Source organism: Vipera ursinii (genome assembly GCF_947247035.1).
Source record: "Vipera ursinii genome assembly, chromosome: 3".
NCBI classification, from domain to species: domain Eukaryota; kingdom Metazoa; phylum Chordata; class Lepidosauria; order Squamata; family Viperidae; genus Vipera; species Vipera ursinii.
Genome location: NC_139516.1, coordinates 4738999 through 4758405, shown reverse-complemented (window position 1 = coordinate 4758405; position 19407 = coordinate 4738999). Strand labels below are relative to the sequence as shown.

At 46.5% G+C, this 19407-nt stretch overlaps 1 protein-coding gene across 6 annotated transcripts in view; it reads right to left on the bottom strand.

Annotated features, from left to right (window-relative positions):
• The window catches only part of TPD52L2 (TPD52 like 2), a 38438-nt gene extending 25235 nt beyond the window's left edge, over positions 1-13203 (bottom strand). For 5 of the 6 annotated variants that reach the window (XM_083360981.1, XM_083360985.1, XM_083360980.1 and 2 more), the window contains exons 1-3: positions 13069-13203; positions 4863-5026; positions 897-1045 (exon numbers count right to left, since the gene is read on the bottom strand). In XM_083360981.1, the coding sequence (XP_083217107.1) occupies positions 897-1045; positions 4863-5026; positions 13069-13087 (332 nt within the window). In that variant the 5' untranslated portion in view covers positions 13088-13203. The remainder of the gene's footprint in view (positions 1-896; positions 1046-4862; positions 5027-13068) is intronic. The other variant, XM_083360982.1, reaches the window with a different exon arrangement.
• Between the last annotated feature and the right edge of the window lie 6204 nt (positions 13204-19407).

The window sequence follows — 19407 nt, the reverse complement described above, 5'->3', positions numbered from 1 at the left end:
AAAAATTCAACGAAGCTGAACAAAACGAAACGGGATAAAACTCAACGAATGACATTGAGCTAAGTAAAAGTGGATAAATGGAGTTCATGAAACAAAATGAAATTTAATAAATATGGCAAGGGAACCTTAACAAATAAATGGAAGTTGAATAAAATAAAGAAATGCTCAAAATCACGGGGCTCCCTAGAGAAACTCCATCACCGTCAGCGCCAATGCCTTGGATTCAGAGAAATGGATACGCAGGCCTTCCACAGTTGGGAGCCCTCCAGACACTCTCGGACTACAACTCCCAGGATGCCAAGTGTTCCTAAGGCCCCTGGAGGGAGCCACCTTGGGCAAGGCCCTGATATGCCCCAATGAGCACTAGCAGCCTTACCCAGAATGTAAATCAATTGCCCGAGGAACGCAGAGGGCTTCACGGATTCAACACGAGGCAAATGGGAGGAAATCTACAGGCTGTCCTGAACTTACGACCGTGATATGGCCTGCCCATCACGGTCCTAAAATGGGTCAGCCGCATGACCAATGCAATAAGAAGAGCCGTTTTTAGGGTGGCAATTAAGCGAGCCAACGATGGGCTGTGAGTTTTGCCAAAGTGAAAAGGACATGCCGGCTTTCGGCGAAACTGTCATTAAAATGTGGTCATGTCACCACGGGACGCTCGCTGCAAACGGGCACAAGTGGCCAAAGCCTGGTCATGAGAATGCTGGGGGGGTGGGAGGGAGAGGAAGTGGGGGGGGTCCAACTGCTATAATTTTGAATCTGGACGCAAGTAGCCCCAAGGCCAGCTCCGTGGTAATTTTGGACGGTCTTAAGACCGTCTCCTCTTTTCCAGCGCTTGCACTCTGTGCAACCACCACCGCAACAGACAAGATCGCAAAGAAGGGACCACCTACGCGTTAGAAACCTGGACATCGTGCCAACTCTTGGAGAGGTTTTGCTTCAGGTCATCCAAGGGGGTCAAGCCCAGCTTTCTCTTCAGCTCTCCGCAGTGTCTCTCCTTGGCCGCCAACACCTGGCGCAAGGTCCCGATCTCCTCTTCCACCTGCAGAAACAGATCGGGGGGTGGGTGGGGGGAGAAAGCCTGAATTAGGCAAGACCAAGCAGAAAATTAGGGTAACGGGACAGCCTGGATGACCTCAAGGGGCAAAGGGAAGAGAGAGCGCCACGTTGCTCTTTGCAGTGCCGTGGTAACTTTGGACGGTCACTAAACAGAAGGTTGTTAAGTCGAGGGCTGCCTGTGTGGGCTCTGGCCTCTTATCTGACCATTCCCAAAGCAGGAGCCCACACAGGCAGTCCTCGACTTAACGACCGTTCGTTGAGTGACCCTCCGAAGTTACAACGGCACTGAGAACAGCGACTGGTGACCGTTTTTCACACTTACGACCATTTCGGCATCCCCCAAGGGCAGGTGATCGAAATTCAGACGCTTGGCTCGTATTTATGACGGTCGCAGTGTCCCGGGGGTCACGCGATCCCCTTTGGCAACCTTCCAACAAGCGGAACCAATGGGGAAGCCGGATTCGCTGAGCAACCCGCGTTACCGACTTAAGTGGATTCGCTTAATTATGGCAAAAAGGCCGCGAAATGCGGCAAAACTCACTTAACAAGTGTCTCGTTGAGCGACAGAAATTTTGGGGCTCACTCGTGCCATGTTTGTGAAACCCTGGTCCAGCACTCTAGTTACATTCATGCAACTGGAAGTTTTCAAGAAGAGACTGGACAGCCGTTTGTCTGAAATGGTATAGGGTTTCCTGTCTGAGCAGGGGGTTGGACTAGGATGACCTCCAAGGTCCCTTCCACCATTATTATTATTATTATTATTATTATTATTATTATTATTATTATTATTATTATTATTATATTATTATTATTATGGGGAACCTCACTGAACATGTCTCACTTAGCAACTGAATTTTGGGGTCAGTTGTGGTCATAAGTCCTTTAAGAAGAGACTGGACAGCCGTTTGTCTGAAATGGTATAGGGTTTCCTGTCTGAGCAGGGGGTTGGACTAGAAGACCTCCAAGGTCCCTTCCACCATTATTATTATTATTATTATTATTATTATTATTATTATTATTATTATTATTATGGGGAACCTCACTGAACATGTCTCACTTAGCAACTGAATTTTGGGGTCAGTTGTGGTCATAAGTCCTTTAAGAAGAGACTGGACAGCCATTTGTCTGAAATAGTATAGAGTTTCCTGCCTGAGCAGGATGTTGGACTAGATGAACTCCAAGGTCCCTTCCAACTTTATTATTATTATATTGATCATTGCACAGTCAGCCAGATGTTCAGACTGGATTCGGCATTTTTGTCTGCCTATCGAGTCCTTACCAAGGACCCGGGATAGGCAGATGTGGATGTTTGATGGTGTTACAGATCTCGTCGCAGGATGGAAGCAGTTCCTAGCAAGGCTGCCTTTTGCAATTGACTGATGGCGAATTTGTCAATGCCGATGATGGTGTTCAAGTGGTGCTCCCAGTTGTTTTGGGATTGCACCATTGGTGCCACCCTGGCTTGCCTTTGTCAGAGTCTATTTCTATTTCTATTTGTAGGTCTTTGTATTTTGTTATCTTCTCCAGTTCTTTCTCGACTATTTAATTGCCCTGTACACCGCTCCGAGTCCTTTCGGAGAGGGGCGGTATATAAATCCAATTAAATAAATAAAAATAAATATTCTGTTGTCTCCAAGCGCTGCCACGTCCACTATCCAGACTTTTTTGTCTTTCTTATTGACAATTGTTAAGCCCTATTTTATATTATTATTATTATTATTATTATTATTATTATTATTATTATTATTATTATTATTATTATTAACAGGCCCAACTTCCTGTGGAGCTGGGGCACTGTGCCTCAGGTTACCAATTAATCCAAAGAGCTGAATTGCTAAACCCTCTTAAAATGTTTAATGCTAATCCAGCCCAGGAAATCCCAGGAATGCAGCTGGCGAAGTGGTCCGACCTGTTTAAAGCATCTTGTGAGATCCAGCAGTTGATGTGTTGGCGTTCTCAACGTGCCTGTAAAGCTGCCGTATTCAGATGATGCTTCTCTTGAAGGAAATGGGGGTATTTATGTGCCAAAACGATAATCAGCATAAACCAGGCTGGAAACGAGACTGGATGCGCCACCCGGCTCATTCTTGTCGCAAAGGTGCTTTTCCACGAGGCAACTGAACTTTCTTGATTTTCTTTGAAGACGTTTTGCTTCTCATCCAGGAAGCTTCTTCAGTTCTGACCGGAGGGTGGGGAAGGGAAGGCAAATTTCTCCCCCCCCATTTCGTACTTTGGGGAATCTTTAAAGAACCTAAGCAAATCTTGCAAAATAAAAGTGATGCTGCAACAGGGCAGTTTCGCATCGTGGTGTAAAAAGACGAGGCAGGGAGGATGATTGACAGCTGGGCCCTACAGCATTAGAGCTCCAGGCCCCTCAATGTCTCCCTGTTTACCTTCTTCCGGGAGAATTCTGGGAGTTGGGAGTCCAGACATCCAAAAACTGCCACGGTTGAGAAATATGGCCTGTCTTATGTTAACAACGGCCTAAGGAACATGATCAACAAAGCCAAAAAGTGATCTAAAAATCATAAAGTGGCTCACCTAAGTGCTTAAATGAAAAGTAAATCGTTTAGGGAGGGAGGGGGAGTAAAAAAATATAAGCCTAAAGTTTTAATTTATTGATTAGATTTTTATCCCACCTTTATTATTTTACAAACAATTAAAAGTGGCAAACATTCCTGATGCCATTTCCTCCCCCTATTTTCCCCCCTGGGCTGAGAGAGAGAGAGAGAGAGAGAGAGAGAGAGGGACTGCCCAAAATTTGGCTTTCATGCCTAAGGTGGGACTAGAACTCACAATTCTCTGGAAATTGGCCAAAAGTCACCCATTTAGCTTTCATGCCTAAGGTGGGACTAGAACTCACCGTCTCCTGGTGATTGGCTCGAAGTCCCCCAGCTGGCTTTCATGCCTAAGGCGGGACTAGAACTCACAATTCTCTGGTGATTGGCCCAAAGTCACCCATTTGGCTTTCATGCCTAAGGCGGGACTAGAACTCCCAGTCTCGTGGTGATTGGCCCCAAGTCACCCACTTGGCTTTCATGCCTAACCCGGGCCTAGAACTCAGTCTCCTGATGATTGGCCCAAAGTCACCAAGCAGGCTTTCATGCCTAAACCAAGACTAGAACTCACCAGCTCCTGGTGATTGGCCCAAAGTCCCTTAACTGACTTTCATGCCTAAGGCTGGACTAGAACTCCCTTATTTCCTGGTTTCTAGCCTGGTACCTTAACCTTTCTAGCCTGGTACCTTAACCTTTCTAGCCTGGTACCTTAACCTTTTATGTATTGCCCTGTTCACTGCCCTGAGTCCTCCGGGAGAAGGGCGGTATATAAATTAAATTAATAAATAAATAATAATAAATAAATAAACCCACTAGACCAGGGGTAGGCCACCTTGGCTCTTTTATGACTCGTGGACTTCAACTCCCAGAATTCCTGAGCCAGCCACGCTGAGGGGAAAGGGAGAGGCTTCCAAGCTGAGCCATGCTGGCTCAGGAATTCTGGGAGTTGAAGTCCGCGAGTCATGAGGGGGCCATAGTTCCCCTATGCTGGCGCAGGAATTCTGGGAGTTGAAGTGCACGAATCATGAGGGGGCCATAGTTCCCCCATGCTGGCTCAGGAATTCTGGGAGTTGAAGTCCACAAGCCATGAAGGGGCCATAGTTCCCCCATGCTGGCTCAGGAATTCTGGGAGTTGAAGTCCAGGAGTCATAAAAGAGCCGAGGTTGCCCACCCCTGGCGCGGACCAAAGAAGGATGCTGAGACTGAGCAAGCTTCAAAGCGCGGAATGAAGGCAACCTTTACCTTGACCAGCTCAGACCTTAGTTCTTCTTCCTCGGCTTCGGTGAGACCGTTGTAGGGTAAGGTCCTCGACGGGACAGCCATGGCAGCGGCGCTGGGGTTGTCCACGGGCACGTCGGTCATGGTATCAGACAGGAGACCTTTGTTAGGAGAGTTAAGGTTGATATCTGTCACGGACAAGAACCAAAGGGAGGGAAAGGATAAGCAGAGAAAAGGCAAGCAGGTTAATCAAGCAGAAGCCGCCCATACAGAAAAGAGGGACGAAGTCGAATAAAGACCTGCCTCGTGTGTGTGTGTGCGCGTGGGTGTTAGTGTTAGCACAAGGACATCTGTGTTTCCAGACTCGCAAGCCACACTATAAACCCAGTTCAACAGTACCGATGTGATATCTGCTTTCAAGGCCACCCTTGGAAATCTGCATCCAGTTTTGGTCACCACGATGTGAAAAAGAGGTTGAGTCTCTAGAAAGAGTACAGAGAAGAGCAACAAAGATGATCAAGGGACTAGAGGCTAAAAACATATAAAGAACGGTTGCTGGAATTGGGTATGTCTAGTCTAATGAAGAGAAGGGAGAGGGGTGACATGATAGCAGTCTTCCAGTATCCAAGGGGCTGCCCCAAAGAAGAGGGAGTCAAGCTCTTCTCCAAAGCACCTGAAGGCAGGAGAAGAAGCAACGGATGGAAACTAGTCAAGGAGAGAAGCAACCTAGAACTAAGGAGAAATTTCCTGACAGTGAGAACAATTAACCAGGGGAACAACCTGCCTCCAGAAGTGGTGAATGCTCCAACACTGGAGGTTTTTAAGAAGAGACTGGACAGCCACTTGTCTGAAATGGTGTAGGGTTTCCTGCCTGAGCAGGGGGTTGGACTAGATTTATTTTATTTTTATTTTAATTCCATTTATATCCCGCCCTTCTCCGAAGACTCAGGGCGGCTTACAAGCTTAGCAGTAGCCTTCATTCTATGTATATGCCTGCTTATTAGGGCTTTCGCCCCCCCCCCCCAAGCGGCATTATTACAAAGTCAGCTTAATTGCCCCCAACAATCTGGGTCCTCATTTTACCTACCTCGGAAGGATGGAAGGCTGAGTCAACCTTGAGCCTGGTGGGATGCGAACCTGCACTCATTGCAGGCAGCTGGTGTTACTTAAGGAGGCATCAGCCCACTGCTCCTCCAAGCTCCCTTCCCACTGTTATTCAATATGGGGAATGTGACATTTCCATGTCCTTTGGCCGAGACTGCGGGAGTGACTTTATTCTGTGGGCTACAGCACAGCCAGGACCCACAGGCATTTTTGAAAGCAATTCAAAACAAACATACGCGGCCAGGTTGTATCCCGGACAAACGAGACGTAGTAAATGGGGTCCTCGGTGCTCTCTCTGAGCTTGCTCGTTTCCCTGAAGACGTTTCATGACCCAACTAGGTAACGTCGTCAGTGCTAGAACGGTGTGAGGTTCTGCTCTCATTTCTATATAAGTGGCTTCCCTTTCCAATGTTGGTGGGAGTGCTCTTAGTCGTTCCTTGATTAGGCTGTTTATTCTATGATTGCTTATCTGAGTTAGTAGAGCAGTGCCTTAATTGGGGTATGGTTTGCTGCACCAGCCGAGATATTTAACTGGGCAATAAAAGCTCTTTGCAAGAAAACAACCAACTCGGAGAGCACCACAGACCTGACAATTCAACCCTGAGTTGCAAATATTTATGCATTTGTAAAATTTATTGACCACCCCTATCACCACAATGTTTTTTTTTCCATTGGGAGACGTAGTGAAGTGGTACCTAGCTATCCCTGCCTAACAGATGTTTGTCTCTCCTTGCATCATAATTTATGCTTACATGTAGACATGAAAGAAGGTACAACAGGATATAGATAGCCCTCGACTTACAATTCATTTAGTGACCGTCCGAAGTTACAACGGCAGTGGGAAAAAGTGACTTATGACCGTTTCCCACACTTACGACCGTTGTTGCACACCCCCCCCAGGGTCGCAGGATCAAAATTCAAACGCTTGGCCACCGAATCATATTTACGACGGTGGCAGTGGCCCGGGGTCACACAATCCCCTTTTGTGACCTTCCGACAAGCAAAGTCAACGGGGAAGCCAAGATTCATTTAACAACCGTGTTGCTAACTTAACAGCTGCAGCGATTCACTTTAACATCTGTGGCAAGAAAGGGCCAAACTCACTTTACAAATGTTCCGCTCAGCAACATAAATTTTGGGCTCAATTGCGGTCGCACCTCGAGGACTACATGCATTTCAACGGCTTCAATCTCTCTTATTTCCTTCCCTACACACGCTCCAGCGGGAGTCCAGTTATGGCTGGCTGAGGGATTCTGGGAGTTGTAGTCCACACACCTTAAACTTGCCGAGGTTGACAAAAACTGGTCCAAGCAATAGCAGAGCAAATTCAAAGATTTTTCTCGACTTTTGAAACCTCAGGCGGTTACTATCTCCCTAATACGGTACACAGACACTACGTACACAGTGGGCAGAGAACAGCTGCACATTCAAGAGACACAAGAACACACAGGCACCCCACACCCTCTTAAAAACACAGCTGCAACTGTAACGGGAGCCAACCTTAGAAGGCCTTCAAAAAGCAACTCGAGGCTTACGTCAAACGGAGGCTTCTGTTGTCTTGCAATTTTACGTTCTGTGCTTTAAGCCGGCGGGTTCAAAACTGGAGCCCCTAGGATACTTCGAGGGGGTCCCAGATGAAAAAACATCTACAGACAGTCCTCGCTATACGGCCAAAGGAAAAAAAAACAGGAGTCTAAAATTTCTGCCGCTGAGCAAGGCAATTCTCAGGCAAAGGCCTCATTTTACAATCTTTTTTTGTTGCTGCCGTTAAAGCAAATCACTGCAATCGTTAAAGTGAATCGTACGGTCGGTAAGCAAATCTGTTTCCTTCCCACAGCAAGACTAGCGAAAATGTTTCAAAAATATGTCAGGTAAATGTGGGAAATGTAAACACAAATATAATAATAATAATAATAATAATAATAATAATAATAATAATAATAATAATAAAGGAGGAGGAGGAGGAGGAGGAGGAGGAGGAGGAGGAGGAAGAAGAAGAAGAAGAAGAAGAAGAAGAAGAAGAAGAAGAAGAAGAAGTAGTAGTTGAAGTTGGAAGGGACCTTGGAGGTCATCTAGTCCAACCCCCTGCTCAGGCAGGAAACCCTGTACCATTTCAGACAGATGGCAGACCAGTCTCTTCTTAAAAACCTCCAGCAATGGAGCATTCACAGCTTCTGGAGGCAGATTGTTCCACTGGTTAATTGTTCTAACTGTCAGGAAGTTTCTCCTTAGTTCCAGGTTGCTTCTCTCCTTGACTAGTTTCCATCCGTTGCTTCTTGTCCTGCCTTCAGGGGCTTTGGAGAATAGCTTGACTCCCTCTTCTTTGTGGCAGCCCCTGAGATACTGGAAGACTGCTATCATGTCACCACTCACCCTTCTCTTCGTTAAACTACTCATACCCAATTCCAGCAACCGTTCCCTATATGTTTTAGCCTCCAGCCCCCTAATCATCTTTGTTGCTCTTCTCTGTACTCTTTCTAGAGTCTCGACCAAAACTGGATGCAGCATTCCAGGTGTGGCCTTACTAAGGCCTTGTAAAGTGGTATTAACACTTCACGCGATCTTGATTCTATCTCTCTGTTAATGCAGCCTAGAACTGTGTTGGCTTTTTTGGCAGCTGCAGCACACGGCTGGCTCCTATTTTAAGGCATTGTCCACTAGGACTCCGAGATCCCTCTCACAGTTGCTACTATTGAGCAAAGTACCCCCTATACTATAGCTCTGCATTTGATTTTTCCTGCCTAAATGTAGAACCTTACTTTTTTCACCATTGAATTTCATTTTGTTAGATAGTGCCCAGTGTTCGAGTCTGTCCAGATCCTCCTGTACATATTATCATGTTTGGTGGACATGTGACAAAGCAAAGAACTATTGGAAAAAGACAGATTACTTGGTTAGAAAAGTTGTTAGAACATGTTGATTTTAAACCTGAACTTTTTTTTTAATTAGGTGTCATGCCAGAAAGGACTAATAAACAAAGCTTATATTTGACTGTGCACATTACAACAGGAATTGCATTTGCGCAACACTGGAAGAATGAAGGAACACCACCAGATGAAGAAATAATTAAAAAAACAAACTAGAATGCGAAGAGATGGACAGGTTGACTATGAGATTGAAAGAAAAGGAAGAAATGGGCTATTATCAAACCTGGAATTTATTTTACTATTGGCTACAGGAAAGAATAAAGGATTAGGAATCAAATATGTATTAGCGTATGTAAACTCAGACAGCACGTTGGTTGAAAAATTATTGTTTGTACGGAAAAAATGAATAAAAAGCTTATATAAAAAAAATCTGTTTCCCCCAATTGATTTTGCTTGTCTGAAGCACGGTGACTAGGGGATTTTGGGAATTGAAGTCCATCCATTTTAAAGTGGCTAAGGTTGAAAAAAAAACAACAGCTCTAGGATTACCCATTATTTTTCCTTTTTTCTTTTTAGTAAGAAAAGGAGCTTTGCGGGTTTTTTTAAACACGTTGCCTTCCCTGTTGTTGTTCTATCTGATTAAAAAAATAACTTTTAAAGGAGCAAAGTAAGAGAGGAATATAGCAAACAGTGGGGGATGTTTCCCCCTTGCTGTAGACGGGGAAGAGGTATTGACCGTGTAGTAGTTGAACTGGGTTGCAAGATGTAACCCCAACTGTTCCTTCAAAATTTGGTAGGATTGGTCAAAAGGACTGAGGTGCGAACCAGGTGTCACATCACCTGCAGACTCCACTGACAAATCCAAAGAGGATCTAGCATCAGTTGGGTTGTGCCCTGTCCTTTTTCAACCACAACAACAACAACAAAGTTAAGAAGCATTGCGCTAAAGCAATGTAAACATCCCTCTTGTGATTGGGTAATGGAGTCAAGGTGGTGTTAAAGGTAAAGGTTCCCCCGCACATGCGTGCTAGTCGATTCCGACTCTAGGGGCCAGTGCTCGTCTCCGTTTCAAAGCCAAAGAGCCAGCGCTTGTCCGAGGACATCTCCGTGGTCATGTGGCCGGCATGACTAGACGCCAAAGGCGCTCGGAGCGCTGTTACCTTCCCACCGGAGCAGTCCCTATTTTTCTACTTGCATTTTTACGTGCTTCCGAACTGCTAGGTTGGCAGAAGCTGGGACGAGTAACAGGCGCTCACTCTGCTATGCAGCACTCGGGATTCGACCCGCCAAACTGCCGACCTTCTGATCGACAAGCTCAGCGTCCTAACCCACTGGGCCACCGCGTCCCTAAGGTGGTGTTACCCCGCAAAAATAAAGACTTTTATCCAATTTGGGGTGATTTATTCTCTTGTTTTACACCAGATGTGAAGAAGTTACTTTTCACTGGGTTGGCCCGGACAAATTAAAACAGCCTTTCAACATTTTCAGATGTGTGGACTTCAGCTCCCAGAATGCTCCAGCCAGCCTTGCTGGTTGGGGAATGCTGGAAATTGAAGTCCACCCATCTTAAAGCTAACAAGTTTGGGGAAAAACACAGCTCTAAACGAACCAAGGGTCTTCAAACTTGGCAACTTGAAGGCTTGTGGACTTCAGCTCCCAGAATTCTCCAGCCAGCCTTGCTGGTTGGGGAATTCTAGAAGTTGAAGTCCACCCATCTTAAAGCTAACAAGTTTGGAAAGAAAAAAACCACAGCTCTAAACCAAGGGTCTTCAAACTTGGCAACTTGTGGACTTCAACTCCCAGAATTCCTCAGAGCTGGCTGAGGAATTCTGGGAGTTGAAGTCCACAAGTCTTCCAAGTTGCCGGATCTGGCAAACAATTGGGGAAAATCAGAGAGAGATTAAAGCTGCAAAAGTTGACCAGGACTTCCCCCCAGGAGTGCAACCTCAGGCAACCCCAAACCAGACCCAGTTTCCCCTCCTTGGGGGGGGCCTTCCTACCCCGTTAGTAAACTCTGAGTTGCAGATTCCCCTGGCCCCTTCCCAGACTTCCTCCCCTCCCCCACCCCCAGGACATCCTGGCCTGGCCAAACCGGCACAGCCAGCTGCTCCTAATCCAAAGGCCTGTTCCAGATCCAGGCTTCCATCTTAAGCTCCTCCAGCACATAATATTTATTTATTGCCCTGTACACCGCCCTGAGTCCTTCGGGAGAAGGGCGGTATAAAAATTTAATAAATATAAATAAATATAAAAATAAAACGTAACAATGAAATGCTAAAATAAAAAAAAAACATAATGAAATGAAATGCTAAAAAAAAAGATAATAAAATGAAATAATAAAAATCAAGCTAAATAATATAGGGGGAGGGGTGAAAAAAACACCCTAAAAATAAAACTAAAAATATAACGAAATATTTTTTTTAAAAAAATAAATAAAATGAAAAAAAAACCCAAACAAAACGACAAAATAGAACAGAAATGAACCAACTTCCTATGGAACTTAGGACTGCCCCCGACCGGGGACCTTAGGTGTAGGTGTACATCAGAAAACGGAATAAATTGTACTGAGTTTAATTTAGGCTTAAAACGTAGGAGCATCTTCGCACGATCCCTGCAAAAGAGCCTTGGTGGAGCAGTGGGCTAATGCCTCCTTAAGTAACACCAGCTGCCTGCAGTTAGCTCAGCCTTCCATCCTTCCCAGGTAGGTAAAATGAGGACCCAGATTGTTGGGGGGCAATTAAGCTGACTTTGTAATAATGCCGCTTGGGGTGTGTGTGAAAGCCCTAATAAGCAGGCATATACATAGAATGAAGGCTACTGCTAAGCACATTGATTTGTGCTTAGAGTGTAAGCCACCCTGAGTCTTCGGAGAAGGGCGGGATATAAATGGGATTAAAAAAAACCAAAACTTGGCTCTCTGAGCTGTCTGGCCTAGACTGAGGGGTTTTTAATTGGGTTTTAAAGTTTTAACTTTGGGGGGGGGGCTTAAATTTAATTTAATTCCTTGTTTTAAATTGATTTGACCTTTTGTATGGCATGGTTTTCATTGCCCTGCAGAGTCCTCCGGGAATAGGGCGGTAGAGAAGCCAATAAAAGAAATAAAAGAAAGCGATGCGATTAAAAAAAATGAAATAATCAAATCAAAACTAAATTAACCAAAACGCAAGATAGCCAATGATAAAATGATAAATCAAATCAAATTAGACCCCTTCCTCCCCCCTAGGCTTTGGCTCAGGGTCCTCGTTTTTTTCCCCCCCCACCCAGGAACCCCCACCCCCCCAGGCCCAAATTTCCCCCATTCTTCCCTTTGGGCAGAAGGCTGACCTGCCCCTCTGAGACCCCCCCCCCCACGAAACAAACATGGAGCCCGCCCCCTGCAGCTAGAAATCCAGCCCAACATGCTAGATTTCTACTTGCAGGGAGGGCCAGCCAGGCGAGAGACCCCCCCCCCACGAAACAAACATGGAGGCCGCCCCCTGCAGCTAGAAATCCAGCCCAACATGCTAGATTTCTACTTGCAGGGAGGGCCAGCCAGGCGAGAGACCCCCTCCCCCACGAAACAAACATGGAGGCCGCCCCCTGCAGCTAGAAATCCAGCCCAACATGCTAGATTTCTACTTGCAGGGAGGGCCAGCCAGGCGAGAGACCCCCTCCCCCACGAAACAAACATGGAGGCCCTCCCCTGCAGCTAGAAATCCAGCCCAACATGCTAGATTTCTACTTGCAGGGAGGGCCAGCCAGGCGAGAGACCCCCTCCCCCACGAAACAAACATGGAGGCCGCCCCCTGCAGCTAGAAATCCAGCCCAACATGCTAGATTTCTACTTGCAGGGAGGGCCAGCCAGGCGAGAGACCCCCTCCCCCACGAAACAAACATGGAGGCCGCCCCCTGCAGCTAGAAATCCAGCCCAACATGCTAGATTTCTACTTGCAGGGAGGGCCAGCCAGGCGAGAGACCCCCTCCCCCACGAAACAAACATGGAGGCCCTCCCCTGCAGCTAGAAATCCAGCCCAACATGCTAGATTTCTACTTGCAGGGAGGGCCAGCCAGGCGAGAGACCCCCTCCCCCACGAAACAAACATGGAGGCCGCCCCCTGCAGCTAGAAATCCAGCCCAACATGCTAGATTTCTACTTGCAGGGACGGCCAGCCAGGCGAGAGACGCTCCCCTCCCCCGCCGGCCCCCTCGGCCGGCTGAAGCCGCGCGGCCCCCGGACGAGGCCCGGAGCCCCGCAACGGCCCTCCCCGGCGGCCCCTTACCCTGGCTGGCGCTCTCCATCTCGCCCAGGCCCGGCGACCGTTGCGCGGCTACGGCGGCGGAGGGGAAAACAACCAGCGCGGCAGCTGCTGGCTATTTGACGGCGCGACGTCACACGCCACCGACGCTGCTTTCCGGCCTCGGCCCTGACGTCATCGAGAAGCGTCGGCCCACGCCCCGCCAAGATTGGTTGGGTGGGGGCATGGGGTAGGCAACCTCGGCTCTTTTATGACTCGTGGACTTCAACTCCCAGAATTCCTGAGTCAGCTCTGCTGACTCAGGAATTCTGGGAGTTGAAGTCCACGAGTCATAAAAGAGCCGAGGTTGCCTACCCCTGGGTGGGGGGGAGGAAGGCAAGGCGCCGTTTCAAACTTGGAGTTCCCGTTGGACTCTTTGGAGAAAAGGGGAAAGGAGCGGCAGGAAGGCGGTCCTCGCGTTACGACCGCAGCTGAGACTCCTCACACACACACACACACAAACACACACACCTTTGTGCTGCTAAAAGTGAAACGTTTGTTAACTGCCCCGTTTTACCAGCTTCCTTGCCACGGCGTTTAAGTGAATGAATGAATGAATGAATGAATGAATGAATGAATGAATCTTTATTGTCAAAGTACAACTATGTATACCAGGGGTCTTCAAACTCGGCCCTTTTATGACTCATGGAGTTCAACTCCCAGAATTCCTCAGCCACTGGCTGAGGAATTCTGGGAGTTGAAGTCCATGAGTCATAAAAGGGCCGAGTTTGAAGACCCCTGATGTATACCTTGAGATTAGCTGAGCCTCCCTTTGTGCCCCCCCAACACACAGTCACAACAAGCCCTCCATCTTACTACACCATGTGAACCAACTACACCACACACCGGCCTCCCAAGTCAATTCTGCATAAATTCACAGAGATTATGTCCCATTTAAAAGCCTAACAGCCCATGGATAAAAGGTGTTCTTCAGCCTGTTGGTACGGCTGGCTATACTCCTATATCTCCTACCGGATGGTAGGAGAGTAAAGAGGTATCGACCAAGGTGTGAGTCGTCCCTGAGGGTTTTCCTCACTCTTCCAAGGCAGCAGGGCCTGGCGAGGTCATCCAGTGGTGTCAGGGGACAGCCCACGATGTCTTGTGCTGTGCTCACCACCCTCTGTAATGCTTTCCTATCCGCGGCTGTCAGACCAGCATACCAGACCACAATACCATACGAGAGGACGCTCTCTATAGTAGACCGGTAAAAGAGGGTCGTTAGTTATTAAGTTGGTAAGGCAGCCGTTAATTGAATCCGGCTTCCCCATTGACTTGGCTGGTCAGAAGGTGGCCAAAGGGGATCACGTGACCTCAGCTCATAAATAGGAACCGCTTGCCAAGCAGCTGAATTTGGGATCAGGTGACCCTGGGGACGCTGCAAGGCTTCTAAGTGTGGGGAAAAAACCCGGTCATGTGTCACTTTTTTCGGTGCTGATGATGTAACTTTGGACGGTCACTAAATGAGCTGTTATAAGTCGAGGATTACTTGCATTAGATTTTATTTTAGAACTCGTCATCTCCTTTCAGCTGAAGATTTGCTTCAGTGCCTGACCGGGCATCACCGTTTTCGTTCCTGCCCTTTTGGAAAGAAAGGGCTTCATTCAAAGCAAGGCATTTATCACAAGCATTTCATCCTTGTGTGTGTCCCCGCACGCAGATCTCTCCCCCCCCCCGCCCCCAGGAAGTTTATTATTTGTAAGCCACTCTAATGGCAGAAAGCGAAGAGGAACTAAAGAGCCTCGTGTTGCGGGTGAAGAAGGAGAGTGCAAAACTTGGGTTGAAACTAAACGTTAAGAAAACCAAGATCATGGCATCCGGCCCTCTCAATTCCTGGCAAATAGATGGGGAAGAAATGGAGGTAGTGACAGATTTTATTTTCCTGGGCTCCAAGATCACCGCAGACGGGGACTGCAGCCAAGAAATTAAAAGACGCTTGCTCCTGGGGAGGAAAGCCATGGCAAATCTAGACAGCACACTAAAAAGCAGAGACGTCACCCTGCCAACAAAAGTGCGTATAGTCAAGGCTATGGTCTTCCCAGTTGCAAGGTATGGCAGTGAAAGTTGGACCATAAGAAAGGCCGAGCGCCAAAGAATTGAGGCCTTTGAACTGTGGTGCTGGAGAAGACTCCTGCGAGTCCCTTGGACCGCAAGGCGATCAAACCGGTCAGACCTAGAGGAGATCAACCCTGACTGCTCTTTAGAAGGCCAGATCCTGAAGTTGAAACTCAAATCCTTTGGCCACCTAAGGAGAAGGAAGGACTCACTGGAGAAGAGCCTAATGCTGGGAAAGATTGAAGGCAAGAGAAGAATGGGACGACAGAGAATGAGGTGGCTGGACGGAGTCACCGAAGCAGTCGGCGTTAGCCTAAATGGACTCCAGAAGACGGTGGAGGACAGGAAGGCCTGGAGGAACATCCGTCCATGGGGTCACGATGGGTCGGACACGACTTCACAGCTAACAACAACAACAAGCCACCCTAGAACCACTGAGAGGAGTGAGCAACCATATAAATTCAATCAATCAATCCCAAAGGCGCTTTTTCAAAAGGCAACAAAGTCCAAATTGCTTTTTGAAAGAATCTTTGGGCTAATCATGATCTGGAATGCCTTGAGAATCTCCATAGACATCAATCCATATCACTGTTGGGTTTGGGAATCGGAAGTCTGGTGAGACGTGTTAGATTGCTCCTCTTTGACCCAATCTGAATTTCACCCCCTCCCCCGTCGTTTTCAAAGAAAAAACGAAATCCGGCTGTCTTTTGAAAAGTACCTTTGGTCTAGCACCCTCTAGTGGCGATAGAACGCACAGCACCAAGAATCACGATCCTCGTTCTCTGTTTTCACGGTTTGTTTTTTCAGGCTGCAGACCTTATTAATGGGAATAAATAAATAAATCCCGGAGTTTCTAATTAAGAGACCAAGCTCTGGTGGCGGATAATTAGAAATGTAACAAAACGTGTGCTGCTGGTATCCTAGTGGACGATTGCTTAAACATGAGCCAGCAGCGTGTGCCAGCAGCCAAAAAAGCTAATACAATCCTTGGTTGTATAAACAGAGGCATAGAATTAAAATCAGGTGAAGTATTAGTAGCGCTTTATAAAGCCTTAGCAAGGCCACACCTGGAATACTGCATCCTGTTTTGGTCATCACGTTAAAAAAAAAAGATGTTGAGACTTTGGGAAAAAGTGCAAAGAGAAGCAACTAAGATGATTCAAGGCCTGGAGATTAAAACACATGAAGAACGGTTGCAGGAATTGGGTTTGGCTAGTCTGGAGAAAAGAAGGGCTGGGGTGACATGATAGCAGTGTTCCAATATCTCAGGGGCTGCCCCAAAGAAGAGGGAGTCAAGCTATTCTCCAAAGCACCTGAAGGCAGGACAAGAAGCAACGGATGGAAGCTAATCAAGGAGAGAAGCAACCTGGAATTAAGGAGAAACTTCCTAACAGTGAGGACAATTAACCTGTGGAACATCTTGCATGCAGACGTTGTGGGTGCTTCATCACTGGGTTTTTTTAAGAAGAGACTGGACAAGTCTAGGATCTCTTGCTTGAGCAGAGGGCTGGACTATAAGACCTCCAAGGTCCCTACCAGCTCTATTCTTATTCTGGTCATTTATTTATGCAAATGTCTACAATTAAAGTTATTTGACTTTCACAAAAATAGATGCCTCAATTGTTAGCCCACAAAATTTCCTCCACCATCCCTGGGAGTATAAAAAGGAATATCTGTTTTGTAAACGCCAGGGCTTTTTTTCCTCATAGAACGCTCAGAACGGATTTCCAGCACCTTTTTTGGATGGAACCTTGTAGGGTAGGCAAGGCGGATTGTATGACATGTGTGAGTTCTGGCACCTTTTTCTTTTACAAAAAAAAGCACTGGTAAACGCAACCTTAAAGCTTCCAGAGTGCAAACATTTCACAGTGACCTGGGAAGTTAATGTTTAATTTAACCGAATAAACCAGTCTTCAGTGAGATATTGAGATGTAGGTTATGATTGCTAGGATGCCCCTGATTGCATTCAAGTGACTTGTGGGGGGGCGGGGAGAGAGAAGTTATTCATTAAAAAGAAAATTATATGGCTGCTCAGGTCACACCCAACGATTGGGCCGTTTCCAACATTTAAAAAAATGCAACGTGAAAACTCCACTGCAACAACAGTAGCATTGCAATCAAAGCAGCCGCTCAATCGTCTCCGTCTTCAGGACTTGTCGGAAAAGCAACAAAGTGGGGGAATAAATGTATTTGATTTTATCAATAATATTCTACAGGGAAGGAGCTACCACCGGAAAAAAAGCACTGCTGGTTCGGGAATTCTGGGAGTTGAAATCTACACATCTTAAAGCTGCTGATGTTGAGAAACGCTGGGCTGTGTTGATGTAGGGTTTAAACCGGGTTGCCATCCTTACCTCATCCCAGTTTAGATCCTATCTCAGTTTAGCAACACTCTGCACCTGATCAAGGGAACTGCAGTTATGAAAGGGCCTGCCCCCCCACTTTTTTAAAGGTTACTTGGAAGAAGCTAGCTGCAGACTCCTTCCAAGTAAACCATGATCTAATAAACCATGGATTAGTCATTAGAGTGTCATTTGATACAACCCAGTATCTCTAGAAAGCTTGTGAACGTATGTCAGAAGAATAATTTGGGGTTCCAACTCAAGCCAGGGATGCACAAGAATAAATAAAAATGAGATCCAGCAGAAAGAAGAAATATTTATTTCTAAAAGCAGGCTGCAGAGAAATGGGACACAGCAGCAGATTTATATAGGGCAGAGGTCTTCAAACTTGGCCCTTTTATGACTTGTGGACTTCAGCTCCCAGAATTCCTCAGCCTGGCTGAGGAATTCTGGGAGTTGAAGTCCACAAGTCATAAAAGGGCCACGTTTGAAGACCCCTATATAGAAGAAGATTGTCCGGGTTGAAGTGTTTACGTGCTGATTCTAGGGTGACACTTGAGTGATCTGTGTGTCTGTGTGTGTGTGTATTCTTGTGTGTATGTCTATTCTTGGTCTCTGGGAGACCTAATTTAATTAACTGTGTTTGCAGACCTTATCCTTTGATATGTGGATGAGGCCTGGGTAACGTATGGGGTGTGGGTGGGGTGCTGAGCAAGTTTGCTAATTTTAGTTGATTAGCTTAGTTTCAAGCTTGACTGTCAATCATCTAGTGGAGATACTGATTCTCAGGCCATTGTGGATTCTGTTCATATTTTAAGGGAAGATGGAAACAGTAGAAAGAGTAAAATATATTTGGATATAAAACTTCTCCCACATAAAGGGGTGCATTCTTGATCTCCAGAAAGGAATTTAAGATCAGCTTTGCTTTAATTCCTCTAGGAATTCCTCTAGGAATTAAATACAATTATCCTGATGGAGGGTTACCTTTGACCCTATGAATTGCCTCCTCTGAGAATTTGCTAGTTCCCAAAGTGTGCAACAGTGTGCAACAGCTCCTCTTTGGCTGAGAAAGGGGTTGTTAAGCTCCAAAAAGGCAAATAACTAGAGTGGGTTTTTGGTTGTTTTTTTTTACACTAGGGTTGTCCAAACTTGGCAACTTGAAGACTTGTGGACTTCAACTGCCAGAATTCCCCAGCCAGCCATACAGGGCCTTAATTGCACAGTTGTGATAGTCATCTTGAGTTTATTGACACCCCCTGAAGACTTTTCTTTAAACACACAAGTCTTATTAGCTTCAGTGTGGAGATTGAGACTGTGGGAAGAATCCAGAGGAAGAAATATTTGGGGAAATGTTAAAAAGGCAGAATATATTTCCCCAAAGGATTTTAAAGGCAGAAGCCACCAAACCCCCTGCCCCCCGCCACACACACACACACACAAGTCTCTCTGCCCCAGACAGAAACCAGGTCTGCAGAAATGCAGATGTGATAATCTTGTCAGAAAGATTGGAGTCAGGAAGCTGATGGGATTAGAAAGACAAAGATCCCTAGAATCAACAATCTCTCGCACCAAAAAATCCAACGGAGGACGTAGCCATCAGCTACAGCCACAGGGAAGCAGGATATGACCTTTGGGACATAATAGGATTAACCCACCACTGTCAGAATACCAGAAAGGCACACCCAGACTCAGGCCAAAGTTCATCACGCCACAGGAACAACTCCAAACAAAAGCCCAAGAAGGTATAAAAACCCACCCCTCCCTGCTACATGTGGTCAGTTGTTTTTTTCCCCACAGCCATCTTTCTGTCTGGCTCTCCTCTTCGATAAACTGCAACCTTCTTTCTAAAGCAGTCTCCATTTTGTTTGTTCCTGGCTTGGAATGGACACCGATGATTTTTCTTTCCACAGGACGCTGGGTGAACTCAGAG